Source organism: Theropithecus gelada, chromosome 20 (genome assembly GCF_003255815.1).
Source record: "Theropithecus gelada isolate Dixy chromosome 20, Tgel_1.0, whole genome shotgun sequence".
NCBI classification, from domain to species: Eukaryota; Metazoa; Chordata; class Mammalia; order Primates; family Cercopithecidae; genus Theropithecus; species Theropithecus gelada.
Genome location: NC_037688.1, coordinates 36,107,509 through 36,125,502, shown reverse-complemented (window position 1 = coordinate 36,125,502; position 17,994 = coordinate 36,107,509). Strand labels below are relative to the sequence as shown.

The 17,994-nt window shown below is 42.7% G+C and overlaps 1 protein-coding gene across 3 annotated transcripts in view; it reads right to left on the bottom strand.

The window, feature by feature from the left end:
• The window catches only part of WWOX (WW domain containing oxidoreductase), a 1,119,552-nt gene that overhangs the window by 769,956 nt on the left and 331,602 nt on the right, over positions 1 to 17,994 (bottom strand). For 2 of the 3 annotated variants that reach the window (XM_025369939.1, XM_025369940.1), the window contains one exon: positions 12,287 to 12,551. The exons of the other annotated variant lie outside the window; for it this stretch is intronic. In XM_025369939.1, coding sequence (XP_025225724.1) covers positions 12,287 to 12,551 — 265 coding nt within the window. The remainder of the gene's footprint in view (positions 1 to 12,286; positions 12,552 to 17,994) is intronic. 3 annotated transcript variants of the gene reach the window in all.

Below are 17,994 nucleotides of genomic sequence, written 5' to 3'. Positions count from 1 at the left end.
CTGCAGTGACCCGAGATCACACCACCATACTCCAGAACAGAACAAGAATCTATCTCAAAAAAACAAAAAAAAAATTTGGGGCTGGGCATGGTGGCTTATGCCTATAATCCCAGGACTTCGGGAGGCTGAGGCGGGCGGATCACTTGAGGCCAGGAGTTCGAGACCACCCTGGCCAACATGGCGAAACCCCATCTCTACTAAAAATACAAACAATTTAGCCCAGTGTGGTGGTGCACATCTGTACTCCCAGCTACTAGGGAGGCTGAGGCACAAGAATCACTTGAACCCGAAAGGCAGAGGTTGCAGTGAGCCAAGATCATGCCACTGCACTCCAGCCTGGGGGACAGAGTGGGACTCTGTCTCAAAAAAGAAAAACATATTTTGAAATATGTTTATATTAATAGGAAGTTCCTAATTAATACAGTCCTCAGTATTTCAGGAAAAGAAAAATAAACCAAGACCTCCTCAGTCAAAAGCCCATACTCTTTCCATATTTCCTATCTGAGACTTGAAAAGAGCTTCACAGGTTACAAAATGTTCTCTGGAACATGGTCTCAAGTATGATGTGTATATTTCTTGACCTTTGTACATTAAACTGATAGTTTACTAACTAGTTTTATGGATGATCCCTACTGGTACCTTTTCATCACACCAAAGGAAGAAAAAGATATCAATACCATGAGCATTTCTGTTTTGCAGTTAGCCTTTCCAGATCTAAAAGAAGCAAAAAAAAACCCACTCATCAGTCCACATACAGCCAGCTACGCATTTGACTATTTTAGCCAAATGACGCGCCCGTTTTCCAAAGCAGAGCAAAGGCTAGGCTCATCAAAAACATAAGTAAAGCTGTTTCTTTTCTTTCCCCCCTGCACCCCCACTCCCCGCCCCAAGACAGAACCTTGCTCCGCCACCCAGGCTAGAGAACAGTGGCACGATCGCTGCTCATGGCAACCTCCACCTTCAGGGTTCAAGTGATTCTTGTGCTTCAGCCTCCTGAGTAGCTGGGACTACAGGAAAGCTCCACCACGCCCAGCTGATTTTTTTTTTTTTTTTTTTGTATTTTTAGTAGAGACAGGGTTTCATCGTGTTAGCTAGATTAGTTTCAAACTCCTGGCCTCAAGTGATCCAGCCCACCTCAGCCTGTAAACCTGTTTGCTTATTTGTTTTGTTTACTAACCAAAGGTGATCGTATTATTTCTTTCTGTGAAGATGAATTGGTGAAAACAATCACTCAAATTAAAGCTCCTTCCCGGGATGAAGTCAGAGTGGTTTCTCCCTTCATGCCTATCGTCTGTCTTCCCAACATATGGTTCCCATGAGGACAGGGAACTTGTTTAGCATTCTGTCCCTAGCGGAGCACCTGGTTCATGTTAGATGCTCAATATTTGTTGAATGCCTGCGCATCAAAAAGATCTCGTGCCAAACTTTTTGTGGCCCACACACCAATTTACTCAGGTGAGAGCCCTTCTTCTAGAACATTTTCCCCCTTCACTGACTAATGCCCCAAATCCTTTCTGGAAGTAGATGGGGTACGATATTTACAAAAGGGCACAGGCTGAAAGAATGGCTTTTGGATAAAAAGAATCTAAACTCTACGACAGCTTATACCCTGATGTCAACCTGTAACATTTCTTTCCGTTCACCCCACGAGCTGGTACGTCCAGAAAGGTCTGCATGTTACAGATGGGCTCACCTGGCTCACCACACGATTAACTGAGATGCAGCAAGTTTTACTGCAGGTTTGGAACCTGGGATCTGAAACACACACAGAAGAATTATGGAGCTTAAATGATACCTGTAGCATTTTCTAGGCCAGTCGTTCCAAGGACGACCCTATCACTTCCAAAAGTAACAGTAAAAGGGAGAAACAGTCACAGCAGCATTTGAGTGAGTTCTCTCCGAAGTCAAATATATTCCATTGAAAGAACTGCTCCTTGTCCCATAACTGTGTCCTTCCTACAATTTTGGACATGAAACTATCCATTCTCTTACAAAACAATGGTGGGTTCGGTTTTCATCCAAAATTTATGAAATACAGTATCTGCGGGCCCCTGTTAGTCTCCTTTTATTTCCTTTCAAATTAAACTGTTCTATTAACCCACAGGATGACCATGCTTGGTTAACTGATTCATTTAACAGATAAGAAAACTGAGGACGAGAGAAGATAAGCGATTTGCTCAGAGACACACAATTGTCTAACGAGAGCACACTCTAAAATGACATTAGATGAGTAAGACATAAAGAAGAAAACCCATGACCATAAAGCCCGGCACAGAGCTGGGAACATGTTCTCAGCTGATCTGCAAAGTGTTCCTTTTTCTTGGTGTAACAAGAAGAGGCACAGGGGTTCCATTTCCCGACGATTCCGAGCACCAGGTTTGAGCCCTCTTTGTTTTCGCTAGGAAAACATTACCTTACACCTCACAGGGAAAAATCAACATGTCCAGTGAGTTATACAAAAATCAATGTTCACAGAAGAAACATTCCAGAAACATCATCATGGGGCAATACAAACTCCTGGCCTCAGTTTAATCACGCTGGCCTCCAATATCTAAACTGTGTGGCAGCCAAAAATCACTGGAAGTACGTATGAAATCGGAGAAAAGGAAACTGAAAGGGGAGGATCAAAGAAGGCACCACAAACTTAAAAGAAAAAAGAAAAGTAATACAAGAGCTAGAAAGAGTTATAAAGAGGCAGTGCATTACCAAAATGCCAACGGGTACACAGAAGAAAAGGAAACCGGGAAGATAAAACTAGGGGAATTGCAAATCTTGGTTAAACGTTCATTAAATAATTTGTCACACATATTAAGGCCAGATAGTCACTTTCTCCCCCTCTCGGGTGCTCATTCAGGAACAAAGGCTGAGGTTGACTTGAGACACCATAAAGCAAGGCAGAAAAAATACAGTGATGAGATACTACAGCCTCACAAACGCAGATCTAGTTTCCTTCTCTTTGATTTTAACAAGAAAGTGGCCAATGTTTCCTCCAAGCTAAGGTGTGCTGTTGGTGTTAGTAAAACAGGCAACAGGGGGCGGAGCTTAAAATCTGCACTGTGGAAGCCTACTGAGTTCTGATGACCAGTGTGTAATCTGTCTTAGTGGTTCCTGAGGCTTGGACATACAGTTTGTTTGTTTGTTTGTTTGTTTGTTTTCTAGTCTCACTCTGTCACCCAGGCTGGAGTGCAGTGATGCTGCGATGTCAGCTCACGGCAACCTCCACCTCCCACGTTCAAGTGATTTTCATGTCTCAGCCTCCGAAGTAGCCGGGACAACAGACAAGAGCCACCACGCCCGACCAATTTTTTTCTATCTTTGTAGCAGAGACAGAGTTTCGCAGTGTTGACCAGGCTGGTCTTGAATCCCGACCTCAGGTGATTCATCCGCCTAGGCCTCCCAAAACGCTGGGATTACAGGCGTGAGCCACCGTGCCTGGTCCATATGAGGATTTTATGTTCAGTGTTAACAGGGAGAATTAGGCCTTTTATGACAGACACAGTGCCATCATTAGGAGAATGGGTATTTTTAAACAATGGGGAGAGAAGCCATCAATTTCTCGTGAAATAAGCCAGAAGCAGAAAGACAAATACTCTGTGATCTCACTTTCTGTGTGGAATCTAAAGCAGTCAAACTCACATAAGCAGAGAGTAGAGGGCGGTTCCCAGCAGGGGCTGGTAGTGAGGAAGTGGGAGGGGGTGGTGAACGGGGAGATAGTGGTCAAAGGATCCTAAGTTTCAGTTAGACAGAATGAATACGTTCTGGAGATCTATTGTACAGCATGATCAATACAGTTAACGACAGTTATAATAATAATGTACTATATACTTGACAATTGCTGAGACTAGACTTTCAATGTTCTTGCCACACACAAAAAATGATAGCTATGTAAGGTGATGGATATGCTCATTAGCTTGATTGTGGTAGTCATTTCACAGTGCATATGTGTATCAAAACATCACAGTTCACACTATGAATACATATAATTTTTTTTTTCTTTAGAGATAGGGTCTCGCTATGTCACCCAGGCTGCAGTGCAGGGGCACCATCGTAGCTCACTGCAGCCTTGAACTCCTAGGCTCAAGTCATCCTCCCACCTTGGCCTCATCAACTGTTAGGACTATAGGCATGAGCCACCATGCCCAGCCACAAACACACAGAGACACAAACACACAGAGAGACACACACACACACACATGAAATTTTTATTTGTCACTCATACCTCAGTAAAGTTGGGGAAAATAACGGTAATAATGACAGCAATAATAATGTTTACTGAGTATCTAGTATGTTCTGAATGCTGAACATTCATAATCTTTAATTTCTACTGCAAGTCAGTAACAATAGTGGTTAACATTTCTTAAGCATCTAGCACACTGTAGAGGCACTGAGTTCATAATGTCCTTAATTCTCAAGACAAGCCCATGAGGTAGTTCTAACATCTCAGTTTTACCCGTGAATCTTAATCAGGTTTTGAACCTTGCCCAAGAGTTACAATGGGAGGGAGCTAGGGTTGGACCCCAGAGCTGTCTAGCTCTAAAGCTTCTCCTGTGTCTCCTGTGCCCCGCCTCTCTCTCCTTACTTTCATTCCCTCCATACACACCCACACCGCTGGGTATGTCCCTTACATGTCATTTGACCGTGAGCTTGGGGGGACCTTCGGTACTTGCTGTGTGACTCTGGGCAGCTTTCCTTGCCTTATCTTTCATGTATTTACGCATTCTAAGCTGTAATTCCTTGCCTACCTCAGAGGCATAAAGGATAAGAAGTACATTAAGGACTCTCATTTATTGAGTCATCTTTCATGTATTCATTTACAAACATTTACTGAGAATTTACTGTATGGACCAGGGACATGGTGAGGTGAAGGCAAAAACAGCGCTGTCAAGAGAAGGGGAGCCAGACGTTAAATAAGAAACTACAGGCTGGGCGTGGTGGCTCACCTGAGATCAGGAGTTCGAGACCAGCTTGGCCAACATGGTAAAATCCTGTCTCTACTAAAAATACAAAAATCAGTCGTGTGTCGTGGTGCGTGCCTGTAATCCCAGCTACTCAGGAGGATGACACAGGAGAATCGCTTGAACCTGGGAGGCGGATGCTGCAGTGAGCCGAGATCATGCCACTGCACTCCAGCCCAGGTGACAGAGCAAGACAACTCCACCCCAAGAACAGGAAAGAAGGAGGGAAGGAAGGAAGGAAGGGAGGGAGGGAGGGAGGGAGGGAGGAAGGGAGGAAGGGAGGAAGGGGGAAGGAAGGAAGGAAGGAAGGAAGGAAGGAAGGAAGGAAGGAAGGAAGGAAGGGAGNGGAAGGAAGGAAGGAAGGAAGGAAGGAAGGAAGGAAGGAAGGAAGGAAGGAAGGAAGGAAGGAAGGAAGGGAGGAGAGAGGAGAGAGGAGGAGAGAGGAGAGAGAAGAGAGAAGAAAGAAAAGGAAAAAGAAAAAGAAACTACAGGCCAGGCATGGTGGCTCATACCTGTAATCCCAGTATACTTTGGGAGGCCAAGGCAGGTGGATCACCTGAGGTCAGGAGTTTGAGACCAGCCTGGCCAACATGGTGAAACCCTGTCTCTACTAAAAATATATAAATTAGCCGGATGTGGTGACAGGTGCCTGTAATCCCAGCTACTCAGGAGACTAAGGCAGGGGAATCGCTTGAACCCGGGAGTCATGGAGGTGGGCCGAGATTGTGCCACTACACTCCAATCCAGGTGACAGAGAGACACTCCATCTCAAAAAAAAAAAAAAAAAAAAAAAAACTACAGAAATTATCTTTTTAAATTGCAGTTGTGTTGTGTAAAATCTTATGAAGAAGAAATTCTGAGGACTCTTCATTTACTCATTCAGTATATTAGGAGTGCTATTAGGAGTCAGACAGTATTCTAGGCAGTGGCTGTTCTGAGAGAACATATTGGAGAGCTTGATATAATCTTAGAGACCAAAACTGCTTCCTTGACGTGTGCTGTTTGGACTGAGTTTTGCAGGATGGGTAGAAATTAAGAGCAGAGGAGGAGTATTCTAGGCTGAAGAACAACATGTTTCGAAACCCGAAGGGGAGAAAGAGCATGGAGCCAGAAGCGGCTTGAGGTATGGTGGGTGAAGTAGATGGGGACTGGATAAGACTAGATGGCTTTCATTTCAACTCTCACTTCCTCTCACAACCACCCTATAAAATAGACAGCATTTCCATTTGATAAATGAGAAAACTATTAAAATATATACACACCTATTCAACAATGCCGGCGTCAACACCCTCACCCTATCCTTTTTCCCCATAACCAGAGTTTGCCTCCCACTCTAGAAGCTCAAAATGCCAGTTGTCCACTTTTCTAGCCTCCTTTATATCTAGGATTTACATAGGTGACTCAGTCCCAACCAGTGGAGTCTCACGGGAAGTCAACTCAGGAGGACAGTTCTGAAGCAGAATGCTCTCTCTCTTGATAAAGGAAAAAGGCATGCAATGAGGAGCCTCATCCCACCCATCTGTGCCTTCAGACCTTATCAAGTACCATGCAATGGCTGGCACCACAGAAGCCATCTTGTAAGCATGAGGGAAAAGTGAAGATCATCACAAAGGAGCCACCCATATAGTAGCCAAACACAACCCTTGCTGCCTCAGCTCCTCTGGACACGTGGGAAAGCAAAAACTCTATTATTCCAACCACCTTTAAGTGGGTGTTAATAACTTGTGGCCTAAAGCAGCCAAACTGATGTAGAAAATTAACCTCAGAAAGGTCAAATCATTTTAAAATTATGTAACTAAAAGGTAGCAGAGGCTGCGTTTTGAATACAACTCTCATGATTCTAAATCCTTTGCCCTTTTCCAACTTGGTCTCTGGACTAAGCAAGCACTGTAAACTGAAAAGCTTTGGACATAATGACGAAAGACTACTAAAACCAATGCTAATGCTAATCCAGGGCAGGAAGAAGAATGTTTCAGGCTGCGAGAAGGTGGCCTCAGGTGGGGTAAGAGGAGCCCAGGCAGCTACTAGGTCCTTCTGTTGACAGGCAACTGCAGGAAAGCGCAAGTGTGGTCCAACGACAGAGAGGTCCTGAGAGTCCAGTGTTCTAACATATCTGGACTGGCAAGAGAAAGGCAACCAGAGAATTCAGTCCTCACTCAGGAGTCTTGAAATGTTTAGATTCATGAAGAACACAATGAAATTTCCACTTTGAAAATCATATTACCCCCTCCCAACAAAAAGAAGCCTGTTTCATACACCCTCTGCTTTGTATGTGATACACGAATGTACCAACACACATTCAAGCAGGGGACTTTGTCCTTGATGGCATCTATAGTGTAGTCAGCTGCAGGTATGTTTAAAGGTGGAAAGGGGAGAAGTGTTTTTCTAAAATACTAATTTCAAGAACAAATCAACATCTATTATCTCCTTCATCATGTTTTAAATTGTAACAACTATAAATCACCCTGCAGCGGGTTATTCAAGGGCAGAATTACCCCGTTTAGCTTTCACGAAGGTTAGAAGAATGACATCTTGTGCTTTTTCTAGCTATAATTTATAGCTTTGCAACAGAACCAGCCTTGCCGGCCCATCCATTAGCAGGGTAGCCGCACATCCGTTACAACTCAGCACGATGACTGGCTTTACGCGGGCACAGGAAACGTAACCCGATCGCCGCAGAAGTTCCATAAACGTAAGCCATTTTTTAATGTAAAATGATTTGAAAACGCAGTTCCCTAAAACATCTGCTAAGCTCTTGCTACCCTAACACATGATATTCTTTCTACTGTTACCTGCCAACACAAATATTTGGTTGCACAAAACACTCCTAAGAGGCACGTGACAGTGCTCAGCTTCACATTTACATACTGGTCCACAAAGGACTGGCTTGGACCTGGGAACTCTGGCAAGGATGTGTTTACCAGAAATGAAAGCTCATGTGGAAAAAAAAAAGGGGGGGGGGGGGTGCGGCATTCATTTCAGTGAAGGTGCTGTCAAACATTTAAAAAAGGAAGCATAACTGCATAACTAGCTATAGATGGCAGGGGAACTACTGTGCACTGGACGCAGCAAATGCAGCTGTAAGTAGCAAGTGAAAGTTTACAAGGCTGGTATATCATTTTACTGAACACGCTGGGTGAGCTCTCTGCTTTTCAACTACAAAATAAAGATAATAATTCTAAGATTGCAGAACTTGGAATTATTAATTCTAATAGAAATTATGAGAAATTAATGAAAATACATGCTGATACATAAAGCATCATGGTATCTGGGATAAACTGCCAACCTGCATCTCTATTTGGAAGTGCGGTAGGATTCTAAAGTCATCACACGTGGCTACAACTGCAAAAAGCCAAGATTAGCCTTGAAAATCCCTTATGTGCACCAGATACAATGCCTGGTTTTGTGAATTAAAACCCATAGAATAATATGTATATACAAATATAGTTGCTAAAATACAATACGTTTTTTCACCAACTGAGAAGTTCTTACCAAACAATACATACTAATGCATGCATGTGCAAAACATTTTAGAGTAATTTAACTCCATAAAAGAATGTTCTAGAGACAGGAAAATAAACAGGCCATGCACGCATGACGTGACTTCATTATGAGAAAGTGCTCATCAAATGTTAGTTTCCTTTAACATATTTTAGAAGCAGCTATTTGAAGTATCTTGCATCTTTTTTAGAAGAGCATTTAAAAATAACTCAATTTCCAAGTTTATCTGTGATTTTTATTTTACCATAAATTGGAGGAAGGAGGAAACAAACACTTCTCCCCCAGAACCCCCCAATTTACTTGTCCAGTTCTCTAGATCTCAAGAGGAAGAGGGAGGCAGAGACACGGCTTTACCAGTAGGGGCCGCTGTGCTGAGAACTGATTCCTGTGAGTTTCTCATTAGTGATTATTATACTGCAGGCAGCCAAAATGGAAAAATTAATTAATTTCAAAGTGATAATGCATTTACAGCAACAATTAGAAATGTATAACTGTAAAAGGGCAACATTTAAAAGACAGATTACATTTAATAAAGTTGCACAAGAACATCCAATTGTAAAATTACTGATCTGCAACAATATTCCTTAAAGAGGCACTTAAAATAGCCTGACTCCATGAAGGGTGACCTAATTACTGTAACTAAAATCACCGTAGTCACAGCAAGTCACAGCAAATAAAAAAGGGACGTTGATATTAGAATACTGCTGTTTAATACTTAAGGGAGCCGGCTACAGGGAAGAAATGAAGGCAGGGCTTCCAAACACAAGGCTGGGTTGTATTCCTTGCTCCCTTGACCTCATGCAACGGAATGTGTACTCCAGCAATACTCGTGTCAGAAGCAAACACCCTCTCTAAGGTGAAAGGCAGACAAGGCAGACCACACTAGCCATCTGGTGATAGGGAGATTGCATCTATGCTAAGCTTCTCAATCACAATTAGAAACCCAGCCACATGTGGCCCATGGCTACCTTACTGGACAGCCAGATTATAATCATTGCAGAAATTCTATATCCATCATTATTGATGTTATATGCATTATTGTCAGTCCTTACACCAACCTGTATCGCAATTTTCGTCTTAATGTGACAGACTCAGAACGCTGGTGACCTAAGCTGTTCCAGTGGTCAAGGGTAAGAGCTGAGCTTAGCCATCAGCACCATTAGCAGGAGAGCTGCGAGGTCCACTGTCCCAGGTAGCCACTTTCTTCTCTTGCCACCACTAGGAAGCCATGTCAAATCCCATCTCAAGTATAAGGGAAATGCTGACGTCCCCTGCCCTTTCTATGAGTGCCCGTCCCCAGACAACTTCAACAAAACCTGGGATTTTTGCGACGTCACCACTTTTCTCCAAACCCTCTCATGAGCTACCCACTCATTTTCCCACAGCTTTCTCACCCAAGGACCTAAAGCTTAGTGCACGTTTAATCTTTTACCCAGGGCTGCTCCCAGAGGTCATTTGTTTCTCCCAAGCCTTGCCTTGCTCTAGGCATTGAGACCTGCTCACAAGCAGTCTCTGAGCTCTCCTGCCAGGGAAACAGGAGAGACTGTGGTAGGGTGCGGCAGAGGCTGCTGCTCACTGGTAGGGTAGACAAAGGAATTAGGCACGGAGGTCGGGCATCTGTTATTACTAGGACACACTCCAGGTATGGTGCTCACTCAGTTGCAACCTTCGTCCAGTTCATGGTGCATCCTCCCCCACATGGTAATCCTTCTGCCTCCGTTTCTAACCCCATATTCTGGTTTTCCACTCAGCCCAAGTCCTGAGCACCCTTACCCCCAAAACAGCAACACTCTGGTATCATGATACAGTCACCGACCCAACTTAATTTGCTGGTACTTTTTAGAAATACTCCTGTTAGGTTCGACCAGCCAACATTCAAGTCTGACTTTATTAAGCATATTATATTAAAATATTAGATAATAACTCTTCTCCAATAAATAAAGATATTTACCCTGCATTTATATTTTAGCAGAACTTGTCTTCCTTCTTTTCCCACCTGCCCTGGCCCAGAGTCCCTAAACAATGTGATCAGGACACAGAATAACAGTTTCCACTATTTTCTGTCAACAACTCCTCATCCATTCGCGTCGACGACAAATGGCAAGATGCTTCTATCACCCTTCACCAAATTCCATACAGTCACAGACTCATCTCTAAATCTTTCTTACTATGTTCCTCTGATTAGGGACCTTATGGAAGAAGGAGAAAATGAACTCTCTGATGCCACCGAACCGAGTTCCTTAGAACCCATCAGTGATCAAATACTAGTGAGATGACTCAACACCCAAAGATTACAAATGATGGTTGATTGGGCTTGCTAATGTGGAAGGCACTGGGCCAGCAGAAAATAAGGAAGAATCCACCTCTCTCCTCTCCTCATTTCTAAACGCCTCATTTAAATGGCACTGGCACCCAGTTCAGATCCATATTCTTTCTTTTCATGCCAACTGAAGGACAGAGCAAAGTATGAGGCATAATCACGGTCAAAGAAACCGGCATGAAGAGGCTACGCTTATACAATCATCAGGAGCAAAGTGATGGGGAAATTTCAAAACCCTGTGATCCACCTGCAGATAAGTTTCATTCATCACTTCCTAGAGATGAATCCCACCCTGCGGCATGGAGAACCACTCTCCATACGTGCCTTCACCGCAACCGATCCTAAGTGTTCAGCTCTCGGAATATGTCTGTTTACTTTGCATAAAAACCACTTGGGAGATTAGAATAAAAGATGTACTTACTTATTTCCTCCTAAGCAGTTCTTTTAAGCAGTTCAAAAGACTTTTGATGTGGTTTTAAAAGTTGTTCCCAAATACCAAGGTTAAGGATGGCAGGTGGGAATGAGCATAAGAGAAGGCAGCAGACGGTTTCCAAGGCTGTGACATTGGTTGGAGGATAATAGGCCAGCGATACTTCTTTTTTTGTTGTTGTTTTGCTTTGTTTTATTAACATCCTAGGTTCAACTGTGAAGGACTGTGATATCTCTAAAAGCCAAATGTGTTTTGGAAAAGGAAGATTTCTGTACAGAAGATTTCAAGTTTGGGTAATTGGAATACTGGTGTCCACTAATAGGAAGACGTTTTTGAAGTCCTTTGGTTTTGAAAAATAATCTACCAAATATATTGTGGAAAATATGCTTTCTTCATTCAAATTACTTCCTACTAAAACAGTTTCACAGAAGAATGTTCTTAATATGGTTGATAAATGAACATCAAATTATAAAAACATCATATCACCCTTGTAAACACTTCCAAATGTAACCACAGTACCGTGATTCATCCAAAATCGTCTTTGGGAAAGTAAAGAAGAAAACACACTCCTAGCCGTCAAAGGATTCTCCAACAGAGGATTACACCCATTAGAAGAAGAATTTAGAACATCAGATACAGATTTTCTACGAAACAAAGGAATCACATCTCCTGAAAATTCAGTAGTCACAAATCTTTGTTGTCCACCTACTGACACAAAACAGCAGTTTTCAAGCATTCCACAAAATAGATTTTCAAAGTTTCTGAATAAAAAAAACCCCAAAAAACAAAATATAACAACAACAACAAAAAAAACAAATCACCATTTCCATAAGGACTTTCAGCCATACTTAACATGGTACTGAAACCCACATGGTCCACCCAAGCCCTCCAAGACGCATTTACCCCAAAAGATTTAATCTAAAGTTGATGTAAATGTGTTCAAGAGCCCTTTATGACGGGCAGGACAATGTTATTGCTGAGACCAGACTCATGCCTGCAAGAGGTAAAAAGGTGGAGACACATGTGTGCAGGTTTCTCTAGGACCGAAGGTGTTTGCGGCGCCAGCAGCTGTTCTCTTACCATGGACTTGGTGAAAGGCCTCGCCAAGGTAAACAGCAGTGTGTACACCCACCAGCTGCGATGAATGTTGGAGTACATCATATTTCCAGGATGCACTGCGTTTGACGTGACCCCACGCGGGGAGAGGCGACGGTGCAGCTCGTTGGAGAAGAGGACGTTGCAGAGCTTGGACCTGTTATAAGCCAGCATTGCCCAATAGTCGTTTTTTGATGGAGAGAGGCGACTGAAGTCCAGTTTTCCCAAGGAGTCATTAATATCTGTAAATCTTAAAAATAGGAAATATGACGTGAAGCAACCAAGTTCTGACTTCTCATACAGCTTTTTATTTTTATTAGAAATCTAAGAAAGGCTGGCTGCAGTGGCTCACATCTGTAATCCCAACACTTTGGGAGGCCGAGACAGGTGGATCACCTGAGGTCAGGAGTTCAAGACACCCTGGCCAACATGACAAAACCCCATCTCTACTAAAAATACAAAAATCAGCCAGGTGTAGTGGCATGCCTGTACATGGGAGGCTGAGGCAAGAGAATCGCTGGAACATGGGAGGCGGAGGTTGCAGTGACCCAAGCCTGGGCAACAGAGCTAGACTCCATCTTAAAAAAAAAAAAAAAAAGGAATCTGAGAAAACTATGTAGAGATGACTAAAAATTCAATCTTGCATACATCAAAACAAAGTCTCCCTTAAAGATTGACAATGGTGATTTAACAATATAAACATAGGTCATGTGTAGTGGCTCATTCCTGTAATCTCAGCACTTTAGGAAGCTGAGGAGGGAGGATTGCTTGAGTGTAGGAGTTCAAGACCAGCCTGGGGAAGATAGGGAGACACTATGTCTACAAAAACTAAACAATTAGTTGGGTATGGTGGCACATGCCTGTGGTCCCAGCTACTTGGGAGGCTGAGGCAGGAGGATTGCTTCAGCCTGGGAGATCGAGGTTGCAGTGAGCTCTGACTGTGCCACTGAACTCTAGCCTGGGCAACAGAGTGAGACTTCCATCTCTAAAAGTAAGAATTTAAAATTTAAAAATTTAAAAAAAAAAAAGCATTGGCTCCAAAGATAGACTTCAGTAAAGGCCCACACTCATAAATGTAGCAGTCCTGACATGCTGAACTCCCTCCCGACCCTCTAACATGTATTTTTCAAAACCTTCAACAGGAAGTTCAAAGATAATTAAATTAAACAGAAAAGTATCTTAAATAAAGGGCTGCTGCTTTTGGAAACAGAAAGATATCACATTCCTAACCTTTGACAAGGCTTTCCTGGATGATTTTAGCTAATGCTTGAGTCCTGTATATTTTCATTTGAGCATCCAAGAAAATATAGATGAGCCTTGTTGCCTCCAAGACTCTTTTCTAGATTAAAAATTAATGATTATAAAGGGGTTATAACCTTGGTGAGGTGCCATCAATAGTCTTATATATTTAAAAGATAAATGTACACAAAGCCAAGATGAGTTCTGGCACAGTCTAATGTTTTTAAGTATACCCATGGCATGGATGTACACAAATCAACGTAACTAGTTGATGTTTTATAATTGGGTCTGACGGAGTCATTAAACACCAGCTGTTTGTTTCTTTCCCTTTGTCTCTTTCTCTTAAATAACAACAATGTAGTGATTGCCCTTACAAAATGGATCACAACAAACAAAAGGAATTTTCTAAATGGTCTCATCTTTGACAAAGGACCCCTCATACTCTGCTTCTATAAGTTCATTCTGGGCACCGGGTAATGAGGAAGCGTATTGGGAATCCTCTAGAAAACTGCTATGGAAAACAAAAAGCAAAAAGCAAAAAGTAAAATGAAAATTACAGAATAATCCTATTGTTCCTTAATATCAGCAGCTCAGGTTGGGCTAAGACCAAGAAAAGCATGGCAAGGGCAGATGAAATTCATGTTTTAATGGAAATTAAATATCCCTTCCACAGGACTCAGTGACATCCAATTTCTAGTGTTAAATGACATAGCTGCTCTAAAGCCATCAACAAAGTCGATGGCCAGAGACATCATCAGGGATACAGAAATGAGATCTTGAAAGGAATTGTTGGCTGCCCATTTTCAAGTACTCAAACTATAGGAAGAGTACGACTTCCAAGCTTAATTGTCTAAGGCAGTGGAACTCAGGGGGAAATTTGAAAATATACGAGGGCCTTCTTCTGGTTGTCGTGATGATCGCTGGTGATAGTAGCAGGGATGGAAGATCTCTTGCAATGCAAATGAAGTCTTGCTCAATGAAGATTGCCCCAGTGGACACTCATGCAGATGAAAAGCCTGTGGATAATTATCTGAGCCTAGAAACATCCACTGAATTTCCAAGTGGGTAGTGCAACAATATACATGTAGAATGAATGAAGGCACTTTCAGATTTTGTGTGATTTTTGGACGGTGACTGATATCATTTGGCTTTGTCCCCACCCAAATCTCACCTTGAATTGTAATAACCCCCATGCATCAAGGACAGGGCCAGGTGGAGATAACTGAGTCATGGGGGTGGATTCTCCCATACTGTTCTCGTGGTATTGAAAAAGTCTCATGAGCTCTGATGGTTTTATAAATGGGAATTCCCCTGCACATGCTCTCTTGCCTATCATGTAAGACATCCCTTTGCTCTTCTTCATCTTCGGCCATGATTGTGAGGCCTCCCCAGCCATGTGGAACCATGAGCCCATTAATCCTCTTTCCTTTATAAATTACCCAGTCTCAGGTATGTCTTTCTTAGCAGCATTAGAACAGACTAATACAGTCAGGCCTCACTCAAGGTTGGTGGTACTGGAGTCTGCAATACCATACACCTGGTAAGGGTGTGTGTTTTTTTTTTTGAGTCCACTCAAGGTGATTCATGCATGGATACATATGTTCCATCTTTCCTGTAGCCCGGCCCAAGCATTCACATGTTGAAACACACACCATTTTGTTTCCGTTATTTTTTCTTTGCATTACAGTAAAGCCACCATATCGAATTAAAAATATATTTGTACATGTAAGTTACGTTATTTGCGAACTTTATTTCAACATAATAAGGTATTACAGAAGACTTGTCACACAAAGGTGCTACTGAGATGAGAATCCAGTGATCCCAGGTATGGGACAGGACTTGAAAACTCTATCGACATGGCATAGACAACAGGGACAAGGATTTAGAGAGTATCCAAAAGGTACGGAATATAGTACCATCCATTCCCTCTCTCTACTCATCTTTTATCAACTGCTGCCGGAAATCCTTCTTGGCATATTAGTTTAGCCTGACCCAGTTCAGGGACTACTTCTTCTAGGAAGCTCCCCATAATGAACTCTTCCACAGCTGGATATCATGGCGATTTTTGGGGTGGAAGTTAGGGAGAGAATGAAAGAAGCCATGGAAGGCAGACAAAAATACATGTCCCCATGGACATTAAGTATCCACTCTTCAGGACCCAGGTCATGACACCATTCCTAGTGTTCAGTGACACTCCTGGCCTTCCAAGATCGGCGAAATGGCTCGCCGTTCTGTCTGTACGTTGTTCCTCTGTCATCACCATGCCAGACTGTAAGTCAATTGATCATCTGATCCCAAAACAAGACTGTGAATTAATGGAAAGTAGACTGTAAGACTCGAGTGTTGCTTACTACAGTGCCTGACACATAGTAAGGACTCAACACAGAATCAGACAATTAAAGTTTGGTCATGGGTTTGGATATTCCAATCCAAGGACCAAGTCCTTAATAAAAAACAAAGGAATGCAAATCCCATGACGAGAATTTGACAGTTTCCCTTGTTTCAAGTCTTGCCCTAAAGGTAAAATTTACCACTAGGTTCAACTCTTCTATGTTTTCCATTAATGTTTACATGTGGAAATTCCTAATGTTTAGGGCTTTTGGTTTTTGTTATTTTTTTTAGAGACAAGGTCTTGCTTTGTTGCCTATGCTAATCTCAACTCTTGAGCTCAAGGGATCCTCCCGCCTCAGTTTCCTGAGTGGCTGGTATTACAGGTATACACCATCATCACACACAGTGATTTTCTACTGTTAAGAATAAGGTCCCCACTTAGGTATTTAAGGATAACAGAGAAGTATCTCATGACTAGGGAACACTGAGTAAATTAAATGTCTAAGAGGAGAAAGTCATTTCTTCTTGATTCCTAATCTAGAAATAAGACAAAAAAAAATCCCATGATGAAAAATGAGAACCAGGAAGGACAGTTTCAAGATGGAGAAGTACCAGCTGCTACATATCAGGCACTTTCTCTGCAAACAGCCCTTCCCTATAAGGTTGACCCCTGATTTCCTTCCCCACTGTCTCCTGGGCAGATATCCCACTTTTACAGTCTCATTAGCTAGCACTGACAGTCCTCCAGGAAGTGGCAAGTGTGGGCCGGCTTCTGATCTCTCTGAGCCAAAAAAGGCTTCCTGAAAAACGACTATGTTCACCTCTCAGCTCCATAGGTAGTAAAACAACTCTTCAGATGCTGCCGACTCTGTTTTCAAGTTGACAAACTGACAAAGCCAAACAATTATGTCTTAACAGAATTTTCCCTTACTAGTACATTAAGATATTGACATTTGCTCTGTGGACAGTAACACTTGCTTTGTAAGGGGACCCCCCCCCCGCCCACTCTTTTTTTTTTTTTATACTTTAAGTTCTAGGGTACATGTGCATAACGTGCAGGTTTGTTACATATGTATACTTGTGCCATGTTGGTGTGCTGCACCCATCAACTCGTCAGCACCCATCAACTCGTCATTTACATCAGGTATAACACCCAATGCAATCCCTCCCCACTCCTCCCTCCCCATGATAGGCCCTGGTGTGTGATGTTCCCCTTCCCAAGTCCAAGTGATCTCATTGTTCAGTTCCCACCTATGAGTGAGAACATGCAGTGTTTGGTTTTCTGTTCTTGTGATAGTTTGCTAAGAATGATGGTTTCCAGCTGCATCCATGTCCCTACAAAAGAGGCGCCCCCCCTACCCCCGCCCACTTTTGTACATACACTGTGGGGGTTTTGCTTTTTGGGTTTTTTTTTTTTTTTTTTTTTTTTTTTGGAGACAGGATCTTGCTCTGTCACCTAGGCTGATGACAATCTCCCTCCACTGGTGCAATCTGCACTGATACAATCTCCACTCACTGCAGTCTCCATCTCTCAGGTTCAAGCAATTCTTCTGCCTCAGCGTCCCAAATAGCTGGGATTATAGGCGTCCACCACAACTGGCTAATTTTTGTATTTTTAGTAGAGATGGGGTTTCACCATGCTGGCCAGGCTGATCTCAAACTCCAGAGTGCTGGGATTACAGGTATCAGCCACTGTGCCTGGCCTATACTGCATTTTTTTAACTAAGAATTTTTAATTTTTATTTTAGAGATGGGGTCTCACTCTGTCACCCAGGCTGGAATGCAGTGGTACGATCAAAGCTTACTGCAACCTCAAACTCCCAGCCTCAAGCCATCCTCCCACCTCACCCTCTTACTAGATGGGATTATAGGCATGTGCCACCAAGCTCAATTTTATTGAGGATTTTTTTAATTCCCGCCTAAAATAATTAGGCTGGATTCTATCTACATGGAAGCTCAGAAACTCCGTGTGTGTGTGTGTGTGTGTGTGTGTGTATGTGTGTATGTGTGTGTGTCACTGCATGATTTTGTGTGTGGGGTGGGAGAGGGCAATTTGGCACTCGATCCAGCTGCAGCCATTGAGGGTTGTTGAACCAGCACTCTGCCCTTTTCATTCTACTTTA